The sequence below is a fragment of the Tenrec ecaudatus genome, chromosome 17 (genome assembly GCF_050624435.1).
Source record: "Tenrec ecaudatus isolate mTenEca1 chromosome 17, mTenEca1.hap1, whole genome shotgun sequence".
Taxonomy (NCBI): domain Eukaryota; kingdom Metazoa; phylum Chordata; class Mammalia; order Afrosoricida; family Tenrecidae; genus Tenrec; species Tenrec ecaudatus.
The window spans coordinates 52,421,125-52,447,646 of NC_134546.1; the positions used below are offsets into that span (position 1 = coordinate 52,421,125).

General features: G+C 45.1%; 1 protein-coding gene and 1 non-coding gene across 2 annotated transcripts in view; both read left to right on the forward strand.

Annotated features, from left to right (window-relative positions):
• The first annotated feature begins 2,783 nt into the window (after positions 1–2,783).
• Positions 2,784–2,917, forward strand: LOC142431114 (U4 spliceosomal RNA). The gene has a single exon (XR_012780684.1). It is a non-coding gene; the product is annotated as a U4 spliceosomal RNA (small nuclear RNA).
• Positions 2,918–18,981: 16,064 nt separating this feature from the next.
• Positions 18,982–26,522, forward strand: part of UBE2Q2 (ubiquitin conjugating enzyme E2 Q2) — a 71,900-nt gene continuing 64,359 nt past the window's right edge. Inside the window, exon 1 of the mRNA XM_075535252.1 lies at positions 18,982–19,513. Within this exon, the coding sequence (XP_075391367.1) occupies positions 19,325–19,513 (189 nt within the window). The 5' untranslated portion in view covers positions 18,982–19,324. The remainder of the gene's footprint in view (positions 19,514–26,522) is intronic.

The following is a 26,522-nucleotide window of genomic DNA, read 5'->3' on the forward strand; positions in this document are numbered from 1 at the left end:
ATCACTTGAGGACCAGTGGTGTGGAGGGTGGGTGGGGTAGAAAGGGGAAACCAGTTACAAGGATATGCATATAACCTCCTCCCTAGGGGACGGACAACAGAAAAGTGCGTGAAGGGAGATGTCAGACAGGGCAAGATATGACAAAATAACAATTTATAAATTATCAAGGGTTCATGAGGGGGTGGGGAGCGGGGAGAGGGGGAAAAATGAGATGATGCTAAGGGCTTAAGTGGAGAGCAAATGTTTTGAGAATGATGAGGGCAATGAATGTACAAATGTGCTTTACACAATTGATGTATGTATGGATTGTGATAAGAGTTGTATGAGCCCCTAATAAAATGATTTTAAAAAAAGAAGAAATGTTCTAAAATTGATTGTGATGATGGTTGTGCAACTTTTCTTAATATGTTTAAACTATTGAATTGTATGATATGTGAATTATATGTCAATAAAGTTATTACTATTGATTTTTAAAAGATCTAAAAAAGAAGGTGCAAAGGTAAATTAGCAGAGTTTTTGTTTTGTTGTTCAGAATCAATTCAGTTTTGTTGGCACTTAATCCACACATCATACAATTCAACAGTTTGGTCTTATCAAGAAAAATAGTACAATCATTACCATAATAAATTTTAGAACATTCTTTTCTCCCCCCTCCCCACCGGTAAATCATCTTTAAAATGAGTTGTGTCATCACAATCTGTCCTAGTGCTCCCTTCCTCCTCCCACATTCATTGCTTACTCCCCAAATCTCCTCACGCTCCCTATCTCCTACCCCCAACCCTCCAGCCCCTACAAACCCTCCCATCCATTATTATCTCTATACATCCACTCCTTCGGTGCTTCACAAACTGGAAAACCCAACAGAAACAATGAGAAACAAAGATAAAATAAAGCAGTTAAGGATAAAATAATATAAAGATAAAAGTATAAGTAACGATTAAGAAAGAGAAGATCCCCGTCAACATTCAAAAAGCCAGGGAAGACCCTTTTGTCATAGAACAAGCAAGGTCTACTTCCACCTAGAACCGATTCGGTTCCAGTCAATAGGAAGGTCAAGTAACCAGCTATCCAGTTCGATCCATCATCATCAAGATTACAGTGATCACTGTCTGTTCAACCAGGGCTGTCCAAGACGCTTGCCTGTGGGTGAGAGGGGATCTGCCTGAGGCTTCATCTGAGGAGATACTCTGCAGATGGGCTTGGGGCTTGCAATGTCCTCTATAGCCTTCTACAAATTAGGTGTTCCTGATTTTAGCTCTAATCCTTTTCCAGTTGTCATATTTGAATGTTGTTATTGTCATCTTTGGATCACACACGTTGGTGTGTGTCTTGCATGTGGACTTAGTTGACTTCTTGCTTAGATGACTGCTTGTTCGAATACAAGCCGTTAAGACCCCAGTCGCTATTCCAGTTGATAGCTGGGCACCATCTTTGTTCTACACCACACTCTGCTGTAGCAGCCTTATCTTCAGGGATCATCCCATAAAGGTGAGTATCTAGCAGGGCCATGTTATGGGATCTAACTGTTCTTGGATTGGGGCTACAGTCTGCTTGTCCATGGATATGCACGACTCAGGTTTCTTTGGCGGTCATATTATGACAGAATCAAAACCCCATAAAACCAACTACACCAACAACAGCAACCAGTCAACCAACCAACAAACAGGGGGGAAAACCATGCTAAAGGTAGGTAAACAAAAATCCATAGAAACAAAAAAGTGCAACATTGTCAATCATCCCCCTGGGGTATAAGGCAATTGTACTGCTAACATCATCAAATTTCCCAGGAACACAACCCTGGGTATGAAGATTCTATGTGAGTACAATTCCACCTTGAGTGACACCGTTCCATCTCCCATTCAATTGACCCTAAGTTTGGGGATTGATGCCAAAGGGGATCTTCCTGGATCAATTCTTCCAAGTGCAGATCCCTGCCCAACAGCTCAAAACTTGTCATGTCACCGAGAGGGGAACCCTGAGGGTCTCAATATGTGGTGATTCTGAGTCCCTCCATTGGATACCTGTGGGATACAGAAAGATTTCCCCCAGGTTGTCACCAGCTTGCTTGGTAGGAGGTGAACTGCTTAGAAGTTTTCTCCCTGAGGGCATCAGCCATCCAGAGCAATCAGACTATTCACAGAGGTTCTCAACCTGTGGGTCTCGACCCCTTTGGGAGTTAAAAGACCCTTTCACAGGGGTCACCCAATTCATAACAGTAGCAAAATTACAGTTAGCAACAGTAATTACAGTAACAATGAAAATGCTTTTTTTTTTTTTTTTAAAGAAAAGCTTATAGTTAGTTCAAGGATCGTTTGTTGGCCCTTAGGAGTGTTTTCCAGTCCAGTCTGTTGGGGCACCACGCCCTGGCCCCAAAGTCCACTTTCAGCATTCCCTGGGGACCTTGCCGCTCCATTCCCTTGCTGTTCTGCTGCACTCCCCCAGTGCTTTGCCTCGGTGTGGTGGAATCAGGTCAGGTGCAATTCCTACATTGTGTCTCTGGTGCTGTCCCCTGTAGCGCCATGGGTCAGTGAGAGGCATCATGTCTCATAGTGGGGCCAGTAACTATGGAGTGTAGTCCAACTCACAATGACCCATGGGTGTCAGAGTGGAACTTAGTTCCATCGGATTTTCAATAGCCGATTTTTCCAGAAGGAAATGATCAGGTTTTTATTTCTAGGTCTTGCTAGGTGGACTCTAACTCCCACGTGCTGTAGCAGTGGGGCATCTGCACCATTTATATCATTCTACAACTTCTACTTCTTTCCATTATAAATAAACCAATTAACTTTGCGCAGTGGCAATATCATAGCCAATGAGGTTTACCCGAGGCGCTATTATTGCTAATTGAAAACAAAAACAAAAAATAATAAATAAATTTAAATCATTGCCTTATAAATAATATGTGCTCAGTTTAAACATCTTAGAAAATACAAATAACCTTCCCGACATGATCACGGAAGACAGACGTGTGCATAAGCAAACGTGGTGAAGAAAGATGATGGTGCCCGGCAATGAAACAGATAGAGCGTCTGGGGTCTGAAAGGCTTGAAGGTAAACAAGCGGCCATCTAGCTTGGAAGCAACAAAGCCCACAGAGAAGAAGCACACAGCCTAAGTGACTACAAGGTGTTGAACGGACCAGGTAGCAGACACCAAGGAACAAAAACCATCATTGTGTGTTTACCTTCCTCATATAAACGCTGAAGACGAATGTGTGCATAAGTAAGTGTGGTGAAGAAGGCTGATGGTGCCCGGCTATTGAGAGATATAGTGTCTGGGGACTTAAGGCTTGAAAGTAAACAAGCGGCCATCTAGCCCAGAAGCAACATAGCCCACATGGAACCTGCACACCAACATGTGTGATCAAGAAGTGCGGAGGGGACCAGGTTTCAAACAACAAAGGCAGAGGGGGGCGAATCACATCACTGTGAATGAGGGGAGTGAGTGATGGGGACCCAGTGCCCATCTGTAAACAGCTGGACATCCCTTGCAGAAGGGTAGTGGGGGAGGAGATGAGTCACTCAGGGTTCAGTGTAGCAACAATGAAACTCAAAACCTTCCTCTAGTCCTTGAACGCTTCCTCCCCCCCAATTATCATGATCCCAATTCTGCCTTGCAGACCTGGTTAGACCAGAGGATGCACAGTGGTGCAGTAGGGATCTGGAAACACAGGGAATCTAGGACGGATGAACCCCTCAGGACCAGCGGTGAGAGTGGTGACACCGGGAGGGAAGGGGGTGCAGAAAGGGAGAACCGATCTCGGGGATCAACGTGTAACTTTCTCTCTGGGGGATGGGCAATGGGAAGGTGGTGAGGGGAGATGCCAGGCAGTGTAAGATAAGATAAAATAATAATTTATAAACTATTAAGGATTCATGGGGGAGGGGAAGGAGGAGGGAGGGAGAGGGGGAATAAAGGAAAATGAGCTGATTCCAGGAACCCAAGTGGAAGGCGAATTTTGAGAATGACGAGGGCAACGAATGTATGAGGGTGCTTTACTCAATTGATGTATGTATGGATTGTGATAAGAGTTTTATGAGCCCCAATAAAATGATTTATTAAAAATAATAATAAAAGAAAGAAAATACAAATAAGCAGAAATGAACTTGAAATTGCCCGTGAAGTCATCACCACTGTTAACATCTGGAGGTCTCCTGCCAGATACAATGTATACCATCTGTCTGGATAGCTGCATGTTATGTCATTATATCAATGTTCTATAAAACAGGGCTCATTTGATTAGGATACGCTAGTACCTTTCCTATCTTTTCACTATTATGAAAAGAATAAATATGTAACCAAATCTCTGGGGCTTTATTTCATTTATAAATATTCATGTATATAGATCTAAAAGGTACAGACTCATTAAAGCATAATAAGTGTCACAGCTAAAAAATTAACAAATTCCACATCATCAATATTCAAATGTCCCCATTAATCTCACAAATGTTTGATGCTGGCTTTAGTTTTGAGAACTAACTCTTGTGTATATGCTTAGTTCATTCTTATGGGTAAGGCTTACATTTGGAATGCTTTGGTTAAAGGTTTATTTTGCCTAGATCTTGAAAGATTGTTATTTGCCTGAAACATTTCCAAAGAACATTTTGTATTGATGTGGATGTGGAAGGAATCAGGAGGCAGTCTTTTTATTTCAGGTTTTCATATGCTCGCGATGACCCAAAAAATCCCCCCAAAAACAAAAGAAAAAACCCATGTCATGGCCATCGTGTTGATTCCGATTCACAGTAACCCTACAGGACAGGGTATACAGCTGCCCCTGTGGGTTTCCTAGACTGTAATCCCCGCCCCCCTCCCATTAAAGTTTGCTTTAATGATTCTCAAATTTCTGTGACAACTTTTTGGGCAAGTTGTTTTCCATTTAAAAAGTACTGATTCTAAAAACGGCTAACTTAAAACTGTCACACCAAAAAGAAACATATGGTCCACGGACATTCCTTTTCTTCTGAAAGCTTTACGATACATTTGTTAGCATTAAGCAGTCTCTTACTATGAAACTTAAGTGGTCCATTGAGACAAACCGTTCTGAGACCGTCCTTCCACCCCTGATTAAGACTGGGATGGCAGGTGTTATCAGCAATATTCATGTGGCCTTCTGGGCAGACTTGGTGACATTGCCAGCTCCAGCAGCCTTTTTATCCACTGCCTTGATGACACTCACAGTAACGGTTTGTCTTATGTCTCCAACAGAGAAACAACCAGGGGAGATAGACTGTTACTCTTTATGGGACTAGAAAGCCTCGTCTTCCTTACAAGGAGCGGCTGGTGATTTTGAACTGCTGACCTTACAATTAGCAGCCTACCTCACAATGAAAGGGAAGTTAGTACTCTGAAAGCTATCCTAAAGATATACTCAAGTCTCATGGCCATCGAATCATTGCCAGCTCATAATGATTCTATGGCATAGGGTAGAACTGTGAGCTTCTACGATGAAATCTTTCCAGAAGTAGGCAGCTCTGTCTTTCTCTCATCCCTCAAGTAGACACCAAGTATTTCCTCCCTTCCTCCCTGCAACAGCCAAGTCCTCCCTCGGTTTGAAGGAACTTCACGGGAAGTCTCCTCCCTTCTCCATGGCATGGGTGGTATTCCTGAAGAAGCTGGCATCCCTTACTAACACACACATTCCAACATACAGAGGCCCTACATAGGGTTTTCCAACGCTGTAAACTTATAGGAGAAGCCAGCCTCGCCTTCCTCCTGAGGAGTAGCTGGTGGGTTTGTGGCTCAATGCCTAACCCACAGTGCCACTTTTGCTCCTTGATATCTGTGTTCGTCCAGGTAGACTAGAGAAACCAATTCATAGACACTCACATGTGTATAAGAGCTTTATCTACAAGAGTAATTGAATATTGAGAAAATATTCCAGCCCAATCCAGATCAAGTCCATAAGTCTGATATGAGCCCATATGTCTGATACTAATCTATAAAGATCCTCTTCAGATTCACGAAACACATGCAAGATGCCAAATGCAGGAAGATCACAGGCCAGTGGATGGGAAGTCTTGTGGATCCAGTGGTGTTGTAAGCATCTCAGGGCTGGCCAGGGGTCTTTACGTGGCTTTTCCAGCTCAGGGATCTAGCATAGTCCCATGTGTTTTGTCAGTTGCTATATCTCCCTGGGAGTGAGTTGAGAGAGAAAGTGTCTCGCGCCTCCAAGGAAGAATACCAGTGTTCCCAGAATCCTTAGGAGAAGGCCATGCCAACACAGAGGCCTCATTGGCTGTGGCCTGATTGATAGCCTAGACTCCACCTCTTCACTTGTGATCCTCTCAAATTGACAACCGATTATATAACTACAACAATATCTCTCACCAGCAATCAAGAATCTACATGTAAAAGCAGGGATCTGCTTAAAGAGGAGGATGACTTAATACAGCGAAGTTCCTGAGTCATCCTGCCCATTTATTTGCTCTTTGAACTTCATGTATAAAAACCCAGTTGTCATGGGACTACCGTGGCATCATAAGGACCCTACAGGACAGGGTCGAGCCATTTCAGGGTTTCTAGGCCTGCCATATCTTTCTTTCTCGGAGGAAATGGTGGGCTCAAAAAATTTACCACTCATTTGGTTAACAGCTGAGCACGTAATTACTATATTACCAGGGTGTCTTATATTTCTGGATAATACTTACATTTCTACTTCTAAGCTACATTGTAGTGAAACAGACCCAGCGTCAAACTCTGGCTTTGTTCATAGATGTGTTGTGTGGTCGTGGGCCAATTACTTCTCTCAAAGTACTTGGGAGAGTAATGCTGGCTGCCTTAGGTGGCTGCAGAGATAAAGTAGCTTGGACCTAATGCATGCTCAGTAAGTATGTGTTGAATGAATAGATGTTTCCTAATGAGAGTATTTTTGTGGCACCTGTTAGTTTCAGTTTGGGGGGGACATTAGCGCACTCTGTTTTAGAAATGAGAGCACTAACTTCAGAGAAAATGTGCAGTCTGCTTTTGGGTCACTCATCGACTACGGGTTAAAAACGGGGTCTATGGCGGGCCCTGAGGGTATGATCATTAAAAAGATGTAGTTACTACTGCCAAAGGGTCGGAAAAGAGACTTCTGCAAAGTGCTAAGCAGAGCTGTCACGGATTCCTGGGGTTGTGGTGGTTTATGCAGTGGGCTGTTAACCACCGGTCGATGGCTCCAGCGGAGAAACGGGAGACTTCAGCCTCGGGAACCCACAGGGCCAGCTCTACCCCGTCCTATCTAGTGGCTAGGAGCCAGAATTGAGTGGATGGCAGTGTTTTGTAGGAAACAGAGCTGTATGTGCTGTCATAGAATGATCTGGAGCCTCGCTGGCCAATATGGAAGGCAACAGCCCCATGTGGCTATTTAAATTATTTACAATGAAATAAATATGCAATTCAAGGCCTCAGTAGCACTAGTCACTTTCCAGTGCCCACTGGCAACATGTGGCCCCTGACTTCCTGTATTGGCCAGCACAGGTGTGTAAGATTTCCATCAATGCGGAGTATTCTATTGGACAGGGCTGTTCTACACCTTCTCCCAAGAGTAATACTCCTATGCATATATGAGGGGATTCACACACACAAAAAAAACCTGGAATTTTTTTCCCCTAAGCTATGTATTTTGTTTTTTAAACAATCTTATGGCCTTCAAAGTACTCTCTATCACACTTGATACCTTTGTCAAATCTGCGATGCCATTCTCGGAAACATTTTTCAAACTCATCTGTTTGGATGACTGACAGCACCTCCCTCCTTTTTTTCTTTATCTCTTCTATGATCATCACATTACTGTCCTTTCATGCCTCTTCATTCATGGAAACAAAAAGAAGTCGCACAGTGTGAGGTCAGGTTTATAAGTTGCATGGGGTAAGAGACACATGCTGCTTTTGCCAAAAACTGCCGCACTGAGATGGCTGTGTGAGCAGGTGCATTATGTTTGTAGTGGTGGCAAAACCAGTCCCCCATGTGCCACAAATCAGGCCTTTTTTTGCAGCACACTGTTATGCTGTCTTTTCAGAATCTTTAAACAGAAAGCTTGATTAACAGAATGACCTAGTGGAATGAACTCCCAAAGCACTGCTAGATGACATTTTCGTCCATTCAGGGAGTTGATGGATGTCCAGATCGAGGTTTGTCAGCAATTGCCATTTCACCTTTTTTAAAACGAGAAAACCACTTGAGTTTTTCCCATAGTGATGTCCTTGTAAGCTGTGTTTCACATCACAACAGTTTCTGCAGCATTTTTTCCCAGACAGGATACAAATATTCACAGCTTCACACTGTCCTCTTAAATTGGCCATCACAAAAAACAAGGTTTGAGGGAAACTGAGTTCGTGAGAAAATTCACTGTGACCACAGAGAACCTTCCCAGGCGATGTCACTGGGTGCACTAACTCAGAATGAGTAGCTGGATACTTGCCTAGTGAGGGGAAATGCATGCTATGAAAGCTCTGCCTATCAGAGATTTTTCCTTTTTTTTGGGCGTGCCCCCTTGTACACTTCAAATGAATGCCATTTCAAGGTGATTGCACATTGACATGAACCTGGTAGGTTAAAGCAATCCCCTTATAATAGAGGCAGAGACTCTGGGTGGAGCAAATGACTCATGCCCGTGGCTGCTAACTGAAAGACTGGGAGTGGGAATCCACCCAAGGGGGGTCTTGTAAGACAGGCCTGGAGACTTGCTTCCTGAAAATCAACCACTGAAAAACACCATCCAGCACGATTCTCACTCTGACACCCCTGGGGTAACCGTGAGTTATATCAACTCCATGGAAACTGGTATTACAGGCAAGAGAGAGAAAATGTGTGTTGGTAACTAAAATTACAAAGACAGACATTTCATTATAAGCCAGAGGCCAAACTTGTGAAAATGTGGCTTAGAACAGTTTCTGGCTGAGGAGTTGGCTGCAGCTATAGAATAATGAGTCACTTGTTCAAGCCACGAGGTTTGGGCTCTGTTCCCTGTGTCTCCTGCAAAGTCTTGTGGTTGGTCTGGGCATATGTGGCCGCATGCTGCTGTGCACGCACACAGACACCCTCGCACTTCCCTGAGATTCCTGTGAACTCAGAGACCTGCTCTTGCAGTGGACTTATAGCCTCCATAACCGAGGCAGGCTTTCTTCGCTTGCATGTTTCCTACATGGCAGGGAATGGGAGATGTGCAAAAGCTAAAACGGCAGGCTTAGAATCGATGGACAGGAAACCAACCAGCCATAACCAAATCAGAATTAAATCAATGCTATAACGAGAGGTACTGGAAAGCTCGAGAAAGGGAGACATTAAACTCCATTTAGAGAGAAAGCCACTTGATAAAGGAGGTGGCATTTGAGTGAGTCCTCAAAGGATATGTTGGAAGAGCATGGACTGGAAGATTCTATCACTGGAAATGCTTCACTCAAATTCTGGATTCCCAAAGCTGTTCTTTTGTACAAGCTATGATTGCTACTCCTTTTTATATTAAACCTGCTCTCTTTGAAGACATGGAGACAGACCTTTATCCTATTCTATTCCCATGACTCCATTTTCAACCAAGCTCTATCAGCACTCCACAATCCCTTGCCTGCCCATGGTATTTATGTGTATTTATCTGTCTTGTCAGCCCCCCAGTGTGTCTTGTTGAAATCAAGGTTGCTTGGTATGACATCTCTCAATGACCCTCTTCTCTGACTCAGTTATTGGAGTATTCTCTCATCTTTAGGAGTCCTGGTGGCTCAGTGGGTTAAGTATTAGGCAGCTAACTAAAGGTTGGGGGTTCGAAGTCATGAGCTGATCCATGAGAGAAAGATGAGGCAATCTGCTTCCATAAAGAGTCACAGGCTTGGAAACTCTTTGAAGAACTTCTACTCTGTCCTTTCTTTCTGGTTGGTTATGAGTCCATCCAAATCAATTTGACAGCAGTGGATTTGGAGTTCAATCAGTCAGAATTGACTTGATAAAGATAAACAAGTGACCATCTAGCTGAGAAGCAACAAAGCCCACATGGAGGAAGCACACCAACCTGTGTGATCACAAGGTGTCTATAGGTTCAGGTATCAGACATCAAAGGCCCAGAACAAAATTTCATATCATTGTGAATGAGGGGGAGAGCAGAGTGGAGACCCAAAGTCCATCTGAAGGCAACTGGACATGCCCTTAAAGAAGGGTTGTGGGGAGGAGATGAGCCAGTTCAGGGTGCAGTATAGAAACATACAACTTTCCACTAGTTATTTAATGCTTTCTCTACACCCCCCCCGGCATTATCATGACCCCAATTCTGCCTTACGGATCTGGCTGGACCAGAGCATGTACATGGGTACAGATAAGAGCTGGAAACACAGGGAATCCAGGACAGATAAACCCCTCAGGACCAATAATGAGAGTAGCGATACCATGAGGGTAAGGGAAAGATGGGGAGAGAAAGGAGAAACCAATCACTATGATCGACATATAACCCCCCACTCCCAGGGGGATGAACAACAGAAAAGTGGGTGAAGGAAGACATCAGTCAGTGGAAGACATGAAAAAATAATAATTTATAAATTATTAAGGGTTCATGATGGAGGGAGGGTGGTGAAGGGAGGGGAAAATTGAGGAGCTGATACCAAGGGCTCAAATAGTAAAAAATGTTTTGAGAATGATGATGGTAACAAATATACAAATGTGCTTGACACAATGGATAGATGTATGGATTGTGTTAAGAGTTGTACGAGCCCTCAATAAAAGGATGTAAAAAAAGAATTACAGTCTCAGAAAATCATATCATAAAGGGTCACTATGAATCAGAAGTGATTTGATGGCAGTGAATTAAAGTGGTTATATATATCTATTTACTATTAATTTTTAGAATTGGGATCTCAAGAATAAGACATTAAATTGGACGGTTGATGGAGTTCAAAAACTTACTTGGATGAAAAGACATATTGTTATTAAAAATTTATTTAGTGACAGTAATTTAATTTCAGTACCTTTATATGTACTTAATAATAAAAAATCAAAAGATAGTGTCAGAATATCTTTAATATAATTGATATTTCTATTCTGAAATATGTTAATTAAAAAATATAAAGAAAAATTATATGCCACTTTCTTTAGTTTTTATGGTATAAGCAAACTCATTATTTCAAGACAAAACACACAAAAAAGAATTGATAGCAGTGGGTTTAGTTTAGTTTTGTTTTCTGTGTTTTTAGGGCTTGGAGATCATTTGCGCTCATCCTCTTCCCAACCCCACCTTCAACAGAGAGAGAATTTCTTCTTTGCTTTGAGTAACTCCTTATCATCTGTCTTTCCTCATCTCCCAGGACCTAGCTTTGAGCCTTATCTCCTCCCTTGTGTCATCAGAAAGAGCCTTGGTCATGTAGGCTTTCTACTTCCATCAAGAGTTTCAATCTTCTCCCTTCCCCGGAAGAATTCACTGCAGAGGAAAGCACTGAAGGGGGAGGGAGAGAGAGTGGAGCACATCCTGGCCCACCAACCCCTGAGGATGATATTCCTGCTCAGAGCAGCCAATGCACAGAGAGGACCACAGGGCTAGCCCCACCACAAGGCACAAGATCCCTCACTGACCCATAGCCCTATGGGGGACAACACTGGAGACACAGTGCAGGAATTGTGCCCAATCACACGGAGGGGAAACACTCAGGGAATGCAACAGTTCAGCAAATGGGAGACAGAGAGGCTGGGGAAAGGAAGTGGGTGTTAAACCCAAGGACAAGGGAACAACAAATGATCTAAAATCGATGGCAAGGAGGGTGTAGGAGGCATGGTAGGACTTGATCAAGAGCAATGAAACCGAGAGGAATTACTGAAACCCAAGTCAAGACTGAACATGATAGTGGGACAAGAGGAAAGTAAAAGGAAATAGAGGAAAGAACTAGGAGGCAAAGGACATTTATAAACGTTGAAATACAAGCATGTACATATGTAAATATATTTATATATGATGATGGGTAAATAGATCTATGTGCAGACAGACGATGGTTGAAGACAAAGCAGGTGCATAAGCAAATGTGGTTAAGAAAACTGATGGTGCCTGGCTATCAAAAGATATAGTGTCTGGGGTCTTGAAGGTTTGAAGATAAACCAAACAGCCATCTAGCCAAGAAGCAACAAAGCCCACATTGAAGAAGCACACCAGCATGTGTGATCATGAGGTGACGATGGGATCAGGCATCATGACCCAGAACAAAAAATCATATCATTGTGAATGAGGGGGATTGCAGAGTGGAGACCCAAAGCCCATCTGTAGACAATTGGACATCCCCTTACAGAAGGTCACAAGGAAGAGACGAATCAGTCAGGGGGCAGTGTAGCACTGATGAAACATACAACTTTCCTCTAGTTTTAAATGCTTCCTCCCCCACACTATCATGACCCCAATTCTTCCTTACAAATCTGGCTAGATCAAAGGATGTACACTGGTACAGATAAGAGCTGGAAACACAGGGAATCCAGGACAGATAAACCCCTTAGGACCAATATTGAGAGAAGCTATACCAGGAGGGTAAGGGGAAGGTTGGGGGAGAAAGGGGGAACTGATCACAATGATTGACATATAACTCCCTCCCAGGGGGATGGACAACAGAAAATTTGGTGAAGGGAGACATCAATCAGTGGAAGATATGAAAAAATGTATAAATTGTGAAGGATTCCTGGGGGAGGGAGGGGAAAAAATAAGCTAATACCAAGGGCTCAACTAGAAAGAAAATATTTTTAAAATGATGATGGCAACAAATGTACAAATGTGCTTGACACGATGGATGTATGCATGGGTTATGATAAGAGTTGTATGAGCCCCCAATAAAATGATTTAAAATATAATGAAGAGTTTCAATTTTGGAAACTCAACAGGGCAGTTCCACTCTGCCCTGTAGAACAAGTTTTGTATCTTCATTTTTCCTTGTCTACAAATAGCTCTCTCCTTGGGAACAGATCTAACCTTCGTTGGGCCTGAAGCTTATCCAATATTGGAAGCCCTTTTCAAGATAATACACAATTACAAATATCACATTAAGAACAAAAGTTGTCCTTTATTTAGAACAAGCCTGTGGAAGTGAAGTGCAATGAAGCTTAACTTCACGGTAAGTCTGATGGACTGTCCTGTAATAGGGAGAAAGACAGGACTTTCTACTCCTGTAAAGAGTTACAGTCTCAGAAATGCCCTGTCCTAGAGGGGAGCGATGAGTCCGCATCAACTCCATCGATGAATGGCAGGGAATTTCTAACTTCCCCAATTCTTTTTCCTACACATTCATCAGTGATTGGCCTTCCTCAGCACTCTAGATGGAATTATGGCCCCCCCAAATATATCTTGTAATTTCCAACCTCTGCGCCTGTGGTTAAGAAGCGCTAATGGTACGTACAGTGGGCTAACACAGGACTGACTGCTGACAAGAAGATTGGTGGTTCAAATCTGCTAGCCACTGCAATGGGAGGAAAAGTAAAGGGGTAAAGTAGTCTGCTCCTATAAAGATTTAACAGTCTCAGAAACCCTAAGGAGCAATTCTACTCTGTCTAGAGGGGTCACTATTAATTGGAATCCACTCGATGTTTGTGGGTTTTAATGCCTGGAGGGGGGGGTTATAATCCCATTTGGGAATAAATTGTCTCATTATGCTAATGAGACAGGATTAATGTAGAATGAGTTTTGAGTATATCTCTTTTGAGATTAAAAAATAGAAAGATTAAACAAGCAAGAAAGAAAGCTGAGACTGGCTAAAATAGATGCCCCAAATATATGGAGATTTCCAAGGAACCAGGAAGCAAGGGCCTTCCTCCAGAGCTGACAGAGAGAAAGCCCTTCCTGAGCCCCAGTGCTCAGTAGTCAGGGCCCTGGTGGTATAGCAGTTATGCTTTGGGTTGGGATTCAGTGTAAAACCATCAGCCTCTCTGAAGGAGAAAGGCAGGGTTTTCTACTGTTACCAGTTCCAGTCTTAGAAACTCACAGGGGCAGTTGTACCTTGTCCTAAAAGGTCCCTATGACTTGCCACTGACTCGGCGACAGTGAATTTTGAACCTCCTAAACCATGCAAAAATGGATTTCTGTAAAAGCCACTTACTTGTATTTCTGTTCCAGCAGCTCTAGATGACCAAGACACTCCAAGTGGTTTTCCTGGCCCGGGCAGTTTCCCTGGGCCCCGTGACTCTTGATTACATCTGCACTCATAGCTCCACCCTCCTCTCTGTGGCCGATCCACAACTATGTCCTTTGTCCCCACTCCTCTTATGTGGCAGTTAGATTTTACATCTGCTTGTGCTTGTGTGGAGTGAGTCTAACCTGTCAATCAGGTCACAGCCTGATGATGCCTCCCTGTGGGTGTGGCCTTTTTTTCCCCTTGTATCAAACTTACTGTTTGTTTTTTTTTTAACATTTTATTAGGGACTCATACAACTCTTATCACAATCCATACATATACATACATCAATTGTATAAAGCACATGTGTACATTCTTTACCTTCATCATTTTCAAAGCATTTGCTCTCCACTTAAGCCCTTTGCATCAAGTACTCTTTTTCCCCTCCCTTCCCACTCCCCCCTCCCTCATGAGCGCTTGATAATTTATAAATTATCAAGGGTGTGGCCTTTTCTATAAGAAAGACAGTGAGGAACTTCTCTTTCTCTCTCTCTCTCGTGCCCTTGACTTTCCTCCTTGCTGGGACTCTGTGTCTGCCTCCAGGGTTGGTCCCACATGGGCTGCTTGACCATGAGAGTTATCAGCTCCCTGCCGCATGGCCACTGACTTCGGATCCAGACAACTCTGCACCCACCGGCCTGCGATCTTCCTGCATCCCACTTCACCTTTCGGCTTCATTGACCTGCAGCTACTGGAGCCTGAGAGGACTCTGGCATCAGACCCTTGGACTTAGTTGGACCTGGCTGGAATACCTTCTTGTTGGAAAGCTCTTTCTGACATATATTTGTTTGTTTGAGATTAACTTGTTTGTTGCTAAAGATTGCAAGTCCATTTCAATTATACTTTTTTCCTTGAAAAAAACACTTTTTTTCAAAGCCACTCAAAGCACAATTTAAATTTGAGGGATAGTAATCTGCAGGGATTTTGTGTTTTTAAAGAAACATACTATATACATTTACACAGCCAATTTCAAGAAACGAAATCAACAACGTTCTATTAAACCTTTCATGTGTGTGTGTGTGTGTGTATGTGGGGGGGTTGTTCCCACATGCCTCCCCTTTCCCTGTTCTTTTTTCCCTCTCCTTTTTTTGCCCCCATCCCTGGCTTCCTGATAGTCATCAAATTATTGTCTATTGGTGCATCAAACATGTTTCTTCTTTTGTGTTTTCCCTTGTAACAATGGTGATATTAAGTATTTATCTTTGTAAGATAGGCTTTGAGCTTACTAAATATAATTTTGTCCAGGCCTTTCGGTAATTGAGTTGCCATTGTTTTTTATTAATGCATAAAATTCCATAGTATGGATGTACGGAGCTTGTTTATCCATTCCTCTACAATTGGAGTTTTTAGTTGTTTTCATCTTTCTGCTATTATGGAAGTTACTGCTATAAACATAGATGTACATATGTTTGTTGGTGTTATTCTTGATTTCATTAGGGTGTATATCCTCAGTAGATTGCTGGATCATAAGGTACTTGAATTTAGTTATTTGGAGCTAGAGAATTTCAGTTGGATGTAACTGGTTCCCCTGAAGCGTCGTCTTGATATCAACTTCAGAGTTTTAAACTCACTGTAATTCAGTTTGTGCCTTGGTGGCAGATTCATCTTAAAAGTGATGACTCTCACCAGATGGCTTGGCATCAATCTTACCGCATCTCTGCTTACTTGATTCTGGTCTCTGGCATGGTGTTTCAGGGCTCCAAAATCTGCCTTCCTTTTTTTCCCTCAATTAGCAATAATCCTTGGATAGATCTCATTGGCTACAATATTTCCACTGCACAAAGCTCTGCTTTCAAATGAACTTCTCCGCTTTATCTTCCTCTTGGCTCTTTCCTATACAGTCTAAGCAACTAGGCTCTTGGATATTCCCTTGTGTGCACATTATTTTATGCAGAATGATTTCTGGAATGACTTTCTTCTTCCACTGAAGGGTAGCAGATTTGAACTTATCACATTTGCAGTGCTATTGTCTTTATTTGAAGTGTTCATGATAGACTTTGTAGTAGACTTCTCAACATCCATTACATCTCATCTCAGATGATGAGTAATCCAATCAGAGTAATTCTATCCATTTACCTGTGATTGGTTTAGAATTGGGCATGTGATACATTTCAGGCCAATGATTCATGAAGGAGGTTGGCAGGGAGGATCCTTAGAAATATTTTCTTATTTTAGAAAGAAATAACTTATGGAAAGAAATAGCCCTTTATGCCTTTGGGTAGTCATGTCTGGACTTGATCCCAAGGATAACTACAGTCACCTAGTTCTTAGTCTGATAAGGCAGAGAGATACAGGCCAACCTGATGTGATTGTTGTTCTGACTCACAGTGATCCTGTGCACAACAGAATGAAACATGGCACAGACCAGGCTATCCTCACCGTTGGTGGGGTGCTAGAGCTCATTGGTACAGCCACTGTGTTCATCCATCCACCTCCTTGAAGGCTTCCGTTTTTCACTGTTCCTTCACTTTGCCAAACATGATGACCTTTTACAGAGACTGGTCTCTTCTGATAACATGGCCCAAGTCCAGGAGATGAAGTCTCGCCATCCTCACTTTTAAGGAGCGTTCTAGCTGCCCTTCCAAGACAGATTTGTTTGTTATTATCGAGGCCGTCAGTTCAGCCATTGAACTTCTGATTATGTGAATACATTCCTTATTGTTCAAGACACTTTGGACCACAGGTTTCATTTGTTTCATTCTTTGCAGCTGAAAGCACTAGGAAACTGTTTACAATGTTACATTTTAAGCTTCTTGACTTCAGAGACTGTATTTATCTTTCTAGCTCTTAGGTTATTCTTTTAGGGAAGCTAAAACAAAAGGATTGCAAGGCATGTCAGAGATATCACTAGTTGAAACACTTGCAATTTATAAAGCTCTTCAATTTCTTGTAGCGATTTAGAGCTACAAAATAACGTTTAGAAAGATTAAATAACTTGTTCAAGACATTTGTTTCTTAGCCATTTCAGGTCCTGAACAGGTTGTTCCACTTTGTTAGTGACTCCCATGCCTGTTAAGGTCCCAAGAGTACTAGAGTCTGAAGGAAAAAGAAAGTAACAAGTCATTCCTGCGCTTAATCAATATCCCAACGACTTCAGGTGATCTCAGAGCTCAGAACTGGAACTCCTACCAGTCTGTTACCCTGGATCTCCTGCCAGTATTAGTCCCCCTAATGCTCAGGTCACAAAAGGCCATAGGTATTTTCCTGGGAAAATGGTCCTTAGCTTTTATTGGCTTCCCAAAGGGCTTTCAAGGGTTAAGAAAGGTTAGGATCTAGTATTACATAATGTTGTATCTCATACCAATAATAATAATAACCCCAAACTCACTGCTAGAGTCAATGTCAATTCATAGCCACCCTATAGGACAGGACAGAACTGCCCCCCCCCTAAGTTTCTGAGACTGTAACTTAAAAAAAAAAATCATTTTAGAGTCTGAAACTCTTTATGGGAGTAGAAAGCCCAGTCTTTGAGAAGCAGCTAGTGATTTCCAGCTGTGAACCCTGCAGTCAGCAGTCCAGCAGGTAACCTCTCTGCCACCTCATATGAGGGCTCCTCATATCTCATAACGAAAATAAAAAACAAAACTTCTAGAATGTTCCTAACTCAGCAGACTTGATGCTTCGGGGTGTTATTCTTTGTCATTTTAGGTAACCACGAGACCAGCTGACTTAGCTTGCAAGTTATGAAGCAGGAAACATTTGGTACCCAGACTTCAGAGATCTAGGTATGATCAGTGTAAAAAGCAAATACTGTGCCCGTTGCTGAAGACGGAAGAATTTCTCCACGGCGACACACAACACTGAACCACAATATGCAGAGAGCCCTTCTAACCTGGGAGACTTGCGCAACTACACAGAGTGCACACCCACGAAGCTGACTCTGGGACATATTACTCCACACGCCACTAACTGCCTGTCATGTAGTCTTTCCCCCATTCTTGGAGCACCCAGAATGTGGCAGGTGTTGTTAAATGGTGGGGATCCCGTGTCAAAACATTCGTTTATTAACATTGGATACTCGCTAGCTAATGCCTTTTCAGTGCTATAGATAGACTGAATCAGGTGTTTGAGCTGGGCAGAGACAGGGAGCAAACAAATGGGGGGGGGGACCACCGGTGTTGAGAAAAAAAAATAGTATAGGGTGATGTGATACTGGGTGAATTGGTGTCCATTTTAGAGTAGTCAGGGAAACCCTATTTGAAATATTTGAGCTACGCTCACGCTCTTAATGATAAGAAGCCGGCTTTGCCTCCAACGGGGAGGTGTGGGTGAAGTGGGTTATCTCCACCCGAGAAATCAGGGCAGAGGGAAGGAGCGGGGGAGACAGCAGAGTCAAAGGAGGTGGTGGTTTGGGGGAAGGGGAGGGCACAGCCCCCATCCCCTCCAGGAAATGCATTGTTGGACGGCAAAAGCTGCAACTTCACGCGGCTTAGAAAGGCCTTTGCAGGGACCTAGGTGAGAGAGAGTGGTGCCCGGGACAAGGGCTAGATTGGTTGGGGTGAAGCTGGGTGGGCCTCCACGGGTCTAGGTGCTGCCCGCAGCCCGCACCTTGCCGGCAGCCAGAGCGGCTGCGCCGGGGCCAGGTAAGGAGGTGGCCGTTCGGGGCCGCGCCGACGTGGCTGCGGCAATAGGCAGCGCGTGTGTCCGGTGTCAGACCGGGGGCAGGGGCGCGCGGGGGTCCCCAGCTTCTCCTCGTGATGAGGGGTTGGGGCGTCGGCGGGCCCCGAGCCGCGGGGCCGCGGCCGGAGGGGCGGAGTCGGCCAAGCGCCAGGGGGCCGGGTGGCGGGAGGAGGGGGCGGGCCGGCGCGCGCCGTGCCGCGTGCACGCGCCGCAGCGAGGGCGCGCGAGGCGCGCCGGGGCGGGAGGAGATGGGGGCGGGGTGGGGGCAGCCCTTTTCCCAGGCGGTAGCGGGGGCGGTGTCGCCGGTGCCCTTTTAAGCCGCCGGGCCGCGGCCGTCGCCGCCTTCCGCTCGCGGAGCCGGTTCGAGGGGTCACTGGCCGCCACGGTTCCCCCCGCCCCCACCCCCTGAGGCCTCGACGTCCCCCCAGTGCTGCCCCCCCGCCATCTTCCATTCCCGACGCGACGCGGGCGGTGGCGGCGGCGGCGGGCAGAGGCGGAGCCGCGAGAGTGCGGCCCGGGCCGGCCCTGCGGGGCGGTCGCGGCCGTGACGGCGGCTGCCGGCCCGGCTCCCCCTCCGCACCCCCTCCCGCCGGCGATGAGGGGAAGATGTCCGTGTCAGGACTGAAGGCCGAGCTGAAGTTCCTGGCGTCCATTTTCGACAAGAACCACGAGCGGTTCCGCATCGTCAGTTGGAAGCTGGACGAGCTGCACTGCCAGTTCCTGGGGCCGCCGCCGCCGCCGGGCAGCCCGCCCTCGCCGGCGCCGCCGCCGCTCACCCTCCACTGCAACATCACGGTGAGCCGCCCGGCCGCGGCTCCCGGACAAAAGGGAGCCAGGCCCGGGAGTGGCCCCCGGCCCCGGGCCCCCGGGCCCCCGGGCGGGCGGGCGGGCCCGCCCCTCCCCCTCCGCTCCTTCCCCTCCCCCTCCCCCGGCCGGTGGCCCGGCCCAGGCCCCGCGGCGCAGCGCCGGGCTGCGGTGGGAAGGGCGGCGGGCGCGTTTCCCCGGGCTCGGGGCTCTTGACCCCTGCCGGCCCCCGTCGCCGCGCCCCGCCCCGCCCCCTTCGTAGGTTCCGTCGCCCGGGCCGCCCGCGGCCAGCCGGCTCCGGGGACCCCATGGAGGCCGGTGGTCCCCGGCTGTAGTTGGGGTTCGGGGAAGGGGGTCCCGCGACCCTGCTTATTCAGCTCGTTCGTTTCTTCAAGTTGGTGTTCAAGGGCAAACGGACTCGGTTCAGGCCGGGCTAGGGGCATAAAAAGTTCGAAGAGCAGCCTGGGATGCTGTCCGGATCCCCCTTCCCCCAATCCAACCCCCCCCCCCCCGCCCCCGTGCCCCTGCCCAGCTCCGGGCGCTTGCTAATGTTTCTGGGAGGCGCGTTGTGCTGCGGCAGGTGGGGGTTTGGGGGTTTATTTTCGTGCTTCCCTCCTCGGGCTAAGCCTTTAATAGGATTCATGGGTGAGAGGAGATCCCATGTTCAAGTGCACGGCCAGGACGGAAAGACCGCTTATGTCTCTTTAAACGGAAAGCGCTTTAGGCTGCGGCAGAGTGATTGAAATGGTAAAGAGGCGTTATGAAAATGTATGGCCGGGCTCTTCATTGCGAAACGAAGTTATGATAGCGTCCAGACTGCAGAACCAAGGGGGTCGTTAGTTGCATGGTCCTCTTGAAATATGGCTAAGCCCAAGCCTGGTGACTTGGTCAAGTTCAATTGCCTCCAGTGTGCCTCGTAATTAAGCAGGGTCAGAGTTGACTGGAGTTATTGAAGTTAGAACAACAACCTTAAAATTGCAGACTATCTGAGGGAAAAGGTGCGTGCTGTGGCAAAACCAGTACAGCCCGGTGATGTGCCGAGGAGAGAATTAAGCATTTACTCGCTGGCCTAGTTGGAAGGACTGTTGGTATCAACTCGCCTGCCTTCGGAGCCCAGTTTACGTTGGAAAGAGTGGTCTACCTCAAAGCGGGTCACACACTGTGGTGTCATGAACGATGGTAGGAAAACCATCGGGAACAAATGACTTTTGATGGAGGGAGGGAGGGGGTTGCCCAGACAAGGCTTGGACCAAGATGTGACGGAGTTAGGCTCATGTGCTTGAGGTAGAATTTTGGAAGGGGATGGAAGGACCTTTCAGGCAGAGAGAACTCAGAACTCAACCCAAAAAAGGCCCCTGAAGCTGAAGAAAGTATGCATGATGGCACTTGAGAATTGACACAATTTGAGGAGGAATGGGATGTGGCTTTGACTTTGCAGAAAATTTAGGATCTAGGGGAAGATTTTCCAAACAACAGGATTACGAGGAAGTAATATAGAGCATTAAGTGGGTCATAATGAGACTGGCCTCAAGGCTTGGAGGGCGATTACTGTGGCAGAAGTTAGGGTCTGACCAGGAAAAGAAGGTAAGGCTGGCTGGAATGAAAGACTAACCTTATAGGCCCTCACTCAGTGACCTTGAGTAGGACAGACAGGGGTCCTCAAACTTGTTAAACAGGGGACCAGTTCATTGTCCCTCGGATCTGTTGGAGGGCTGGACTGTAGTTTTTAAAAATACTATGAACAAATTCCTATGCACACTGCACATATCTTATTTTGAAGTAAAAAAAAAAAACGGGGCAAAAACACCTGGCGGGCCAGATATATGTCCTCAGGGGGGGCGCAGTTTGAGGACGCCTGGCACTAGACTGTCCTTGTGGATTTCAGAGACTACATTTTTATGGGAGCAGAAAGCTCATCTTTCTCCATGAGGGAGGCTGGTAGTTTTGAACTGCTAACTTTGTGGTTTCCTCATCTCAACTCATCTCGTAACCCATTCCACCACCAGGGCGCCTACCTTTTTTAAAAAATTAATTTTAAAAATAATTTTATTAGGGGCTCATACAACTCTTATCACAATCCATACATGCATCAATTGTGTAAAGCACATTTGTACATTCATTGCCCTCACCATTCTCAAAACACTGGCTCGCCACTTTAAGCCCCTGGCATCAGCTCCTCATTTTCCCCCTCCCTCCCTGCTCCCCCTTGAGAAGGTTATATGGAGATCCTTGTAATCAGTTCCCCCTTTCCAACCCTCCCTCCAACCTCCCAGCATCGTCACTCTTACCACTGGTCCTGAAAGTATCATTCACCCTGGATTCCCTGTATTTCCAGTTCCTGTCTGTACCAGTGTACATTCTCTGGTCTAGCCAGATTTGTAAGGTAGAATTGGGATCATGATAGTGGGTGGGGAGAAAGCATTTCGGAACTAGAGGAAAGTTGTATGTTTCATCATTGCTGCATTTCACCCTTACTGGTTGGTCTCCTCCCTGAGACCCTTCTGTAAGGGGATGTCCACTGGCCTAAAAATGGGCTTTGTGGCTCCACCCCGTACTCCCCCCCCCATTCACAATGATATGATTTTTTTGTTCCGATGATGCCTGATACCTGATCCCTTCAACACCTCGTGATCACACAGGCTGGTGTCCTTCCATGTGGGCTTTGCTGCTTCTGAGCTAGGTGGCCACTTGTTTACCTTCAAGCCTTTAAGACCCCAGACGCTATATCTTTTGATAGCCAGGCACCATCAGTTTTCTTCACCACATTTGCTTATGCACCCGCTTTGTCTTCAGCGATCTCATTGGCAGCGATCTCATTGGCACCTAACTTTGTACACACTGGGAGCCATTACAGTTACTCAAGTAAATTTGGAAAATTGCTGACCTCCAGGGTCTGAAAAAGTTTTCCATGGTGGGTGGCATTTGGAAATGTATGTATATGGTGATACTGTTGTCAGTAGGGTGGTGATAGTGTTGCTGCCCTGCATTTAGTCCAAGTGGTACAGGATGTTCAGGCAGTCTAGCACAATAGAGAATTGTCCCAGCTAAAATGACAGTGGTACCCCTGCTGAAAACCGCATTGGAGGACATTGTAAGTCTGCTGCAGACGAAGATATTTAGTGAAGACCTGGGTTAAGTAAAATGGAGTAAGGAGTGGAGTACAGACTTAGCAAAAGGAGGAGACGACTGGGGGCTAGTATGTAACACTGCCAGTAAGAACTAGATTTTCATCACAGCTGCTTTGAATCAGACCCTACATTTCAACAGGATCTCCCCCCAGCCCCAGCCCTCATGATCTGTAAGAATCACTGGGGGTGGGGGGGGAGTGTCTTGTTTAAAACGTAGATTCTGAGTCTGCATACCAGAGTGGGCTTGCTTCAGAATGGATCTGTTTGAAGCCTTGGTCAAAAAAAGCAAACCATACTCTCTGCCATCGAAATCAGTTCTGACTTACAGCCACCATATAAGACAGGATAGAACTTTCCCTTAGAGTTGCTGAGATTGCAAGTCTTTACAGGAGCAGAAAGCCCCTTTCTTCCTTGGATCCACTGGTGGAGAAGAACGGCTGCAACTGTGGTTAACAACCCTGTGTGTGACCCCTTGTGGCACGAGAGGACCCCTTGAGGCCCTGATAATTACTTTTAAAATTGAGATGTAATGAATTATGATGGACATCAGATGATGCTTCCGTGTATGAGTCTATGTTTAACTTTAACAATGATAAGCATGGCCATTTTTTAAATCTATATCCCATTTTGAATTATTTGGAACAGATCCCAACCATATCACTTCATCTGTAAATATGTCAGTAAATCAGAAAACCAAGCTCACTGCCATGGAGTCTATTTCAATTCAAAGTGACCCTATAGGATAGAGTGGAACTAACTGCCTGTGCATTTCCAAGACTATAATCTGTACGGGAGTAGAAAGCCTTTTTCCCTGAAAAGTGGCTGGTGCTAACCTTGCAGTTAGCAGCCCAATTCAACTCACCATGCTCACTTTAATATATAAAGACTCTGTAAACATGCTATGTTTATGAAGTCTGTGCGGCTGGCTCTTAAAGAAGGTAAAGTGGGGTCAGATTTCACTTGAATCTTGCTTTTTTGAGTGTGATTTACAGAGAACAGCAGGCAACTGTGAAATTATGTTTCCTACTTGGAAAAAATGCTGCAGAAACTGTTGTGATGTTGACTGCAGCTTACAATGAAAGCGCTATGGGAAAAACTCAAGTGTATGGGTGGTTTTTTCCTTTCAAAAAAGGTGAAATGTCGATTGATGACAAACCTTGTTCTGGACATCTGTCTACTTCCTGAAAGAATGAAAATGTCACACATAGTGCATTTGGAGTTATGCAGTTCATTCCACTATGTCAGACTACTGTTGATTTTTTTTTTATGTCAGACTGTAAATCAAACTTTCTATTTAGATGTTCTGAAAAGATAGCATAACTGTGACCAAAAAAAGGCATGCTTTGTGATAGGGGACTGGTTTTGCCACCAGGACAATGCATCTGCTCATGTAGCCATCTCAGTGGCAGTTTTTGGGGAAAAATCAGCATGCCTCTCTGGCCCAGTGCACCTTACTCACCTGACCTCCAGTGAAACTTCTTTTGTTTCTGCAAATGAAAGCACAGCGACTTGAAGATGTTGAAGAGGTGAAGGAAAAAATGAGGGAGGTGCTGTCAGCTATCCAAGCAGATGAGTTTGAAAAATGTTTCCAAGAATGGAATCACAGATTTGACAAATGTGTTCATTGTAATTGAGAGTACTTTGAAGGTCATAAGGTTGTTTTGTTAAAAAAACATGTAAATACATAGCTTTGGGGGGGGCAAGAAAAATTCCATTTGGTGGGGGGAGGGACCCCTTGTATTGTGATCACCATTCTAGTTATATTCTGTTCCACCAAAAATCACACGTGTCATAGAAGTTATCCGTAGGGTTTGTTAAAGTACAGCAATAATGTGGGTAATGCATTAGTGTATGAAAGGTCTTTGGGGGTTCAAGAGAAATCTTGTGGGTTTCTGAGGTGGCAAGTTTTGACAGGAGTAGAAAGCCCACATCTTTCTCCCAGAGTGGCTGATGGGTTAGAGCTGCTGACCTTGCAGCCAACAACCCAAGTGAAAACCCCTTCTGCCAACAGGGCTCTTGGTCCTCTTCAGACAGCTCTGGTATTGATTGCGCTTTTCTTGCAGGCCCTGCCTGTCTCTTGCTCACCAAGAAACATCCTGGGGCAGGGTCTCTTAACGCTGAGTGAGTGTTGCCACCTCACTGGTTGCTTCCTTATACATGTGTGTGCCTGTTTTTCATTAACCCACTGAAGGTGTACCCCATTTTCTTGTAGGCTTCTCTTTAGCTCTTTCCCCATGGGCAGTGAGCCCCTGACTCCTACTCCTCACCCCATCCACGGTTTTTCTGTTTGACCATCCTGGCTCATGTTGATAATTTTCTTTCCTGCCTGGCTTATTATATTCTGCCATACTAGTTTTGTGGTGTTCTAAGTGTTTTCTTCCAAATTCACTGCCATTGAGTCGATGCCAACTACGTGCATCCCTACAGGACAGGGTAGAACTGCCCCTGTGAGTTTCCGTGTGCTGATTCTTTACGGGAGTAGAAAGCTCCAGTTTTCTCCCTCTCTTTGCTGGCTGGAGGTTTCCGGTTAGCAGCCTGATGGAGAACCACACCACCACCTGGGCTCCAGGAGGGAAATTTTACTTCCTGTGAGCGCCAGCGCCAGAAGTAAAGGAAAGCATGGTGGATGTTTTTCACTCAAGGTCAAGGGAATTGAGCTCACCCCCCCCCCCCCCCGTTTTATGAAGTTCTGATTTCAGAGGAGTGTTGTTTTCTCTGAACTTAAGTGTTGCTTTTCCATATTCTACTCAGTAAACAGACCTGCCTGCCAGCCATTGCTAACATCTCCGGTTGTATGGTACCTAAGAGCAATGCTGCCTGTTTCAGTAACCGGCACAGCCGCGTACGGAGCTAGTAGACGGCTTTCTTGTAGTGCTGCTGAAACGTTTAACGTGACTTGACAACTCGATTCCTTCTTTTATGGACTTTCTGCCTCGGGGGCTCTTGGTTGGAAATCAATGTGTAAGAGTTAAAAATCCTCTCCTGAGAAATAAATGAGCTGGCAAATAATTGGAAGCACCTCATTCTTCCTTATTTGTGTAGCATAAATCATTTTTCTTTCTGCTGGAGTGGCTGTTTATTATTTTTCACGTGACTTTTGATCAAACCTTTTCTGTTTTTGTTTTGTAAGTCATTTTATTGGGGATTCATTTAGCTCTTATCACAATCCATCCATCCATCCATTGGGCCGAGCACATTTGTACATATGTTGCCATCATCATTTTCAAAACATTTGCTTTCTACTTGAGCCCTTGGTATCAGCTCATTTCCCCACCCTCCCTCCACCCCTTTTTTTAAAAAGCGAATTAAATTTCTCTCCATTGTAAGCACTGCCCCCCTTTCCTCCCTCATAGCAAGATACTAAACTTCAAAACATTAGCTCTTTAAATCTAGGGGGAAGAGAGAGATTTAGTCTTGACTTAGCAGTGGAGGCTTCGATCTCTTCTTTTACTTTGCATCTCTAAGATTTTTTTGCCCTGCATGAGGGCACAGAGAAGAAAATTCTTTGGCAATGATAATGTTCCCTTAAAAATGCAATTGTAATGGCATCATTTATGGTTGAAGAATATTGTTGTGAAAATGCTTTGTGTACCAGCTTTTCACAGGAAATAGGCAATGCTGTTATCTTCATTTTTTGTTTTTTTCTAGGTTTTATACCAATCAAAGTAGTCCAGTTGAGTGTAAAAAAGAAATAATGTACAAAATTGATTAAGGTGCCTTCAATCCTTTTCTTCACTCCCCTGCACCTACCCAGATTACCTTTCTGAATTGAACTCAGGGAGAATCTTAAGGCCCGGGGCTTTCCAGTTACATTTTCATTCATCTAACCCAGTGGTTCTCAACCTTCCTCATGCTGCGACCCTTTCATACAG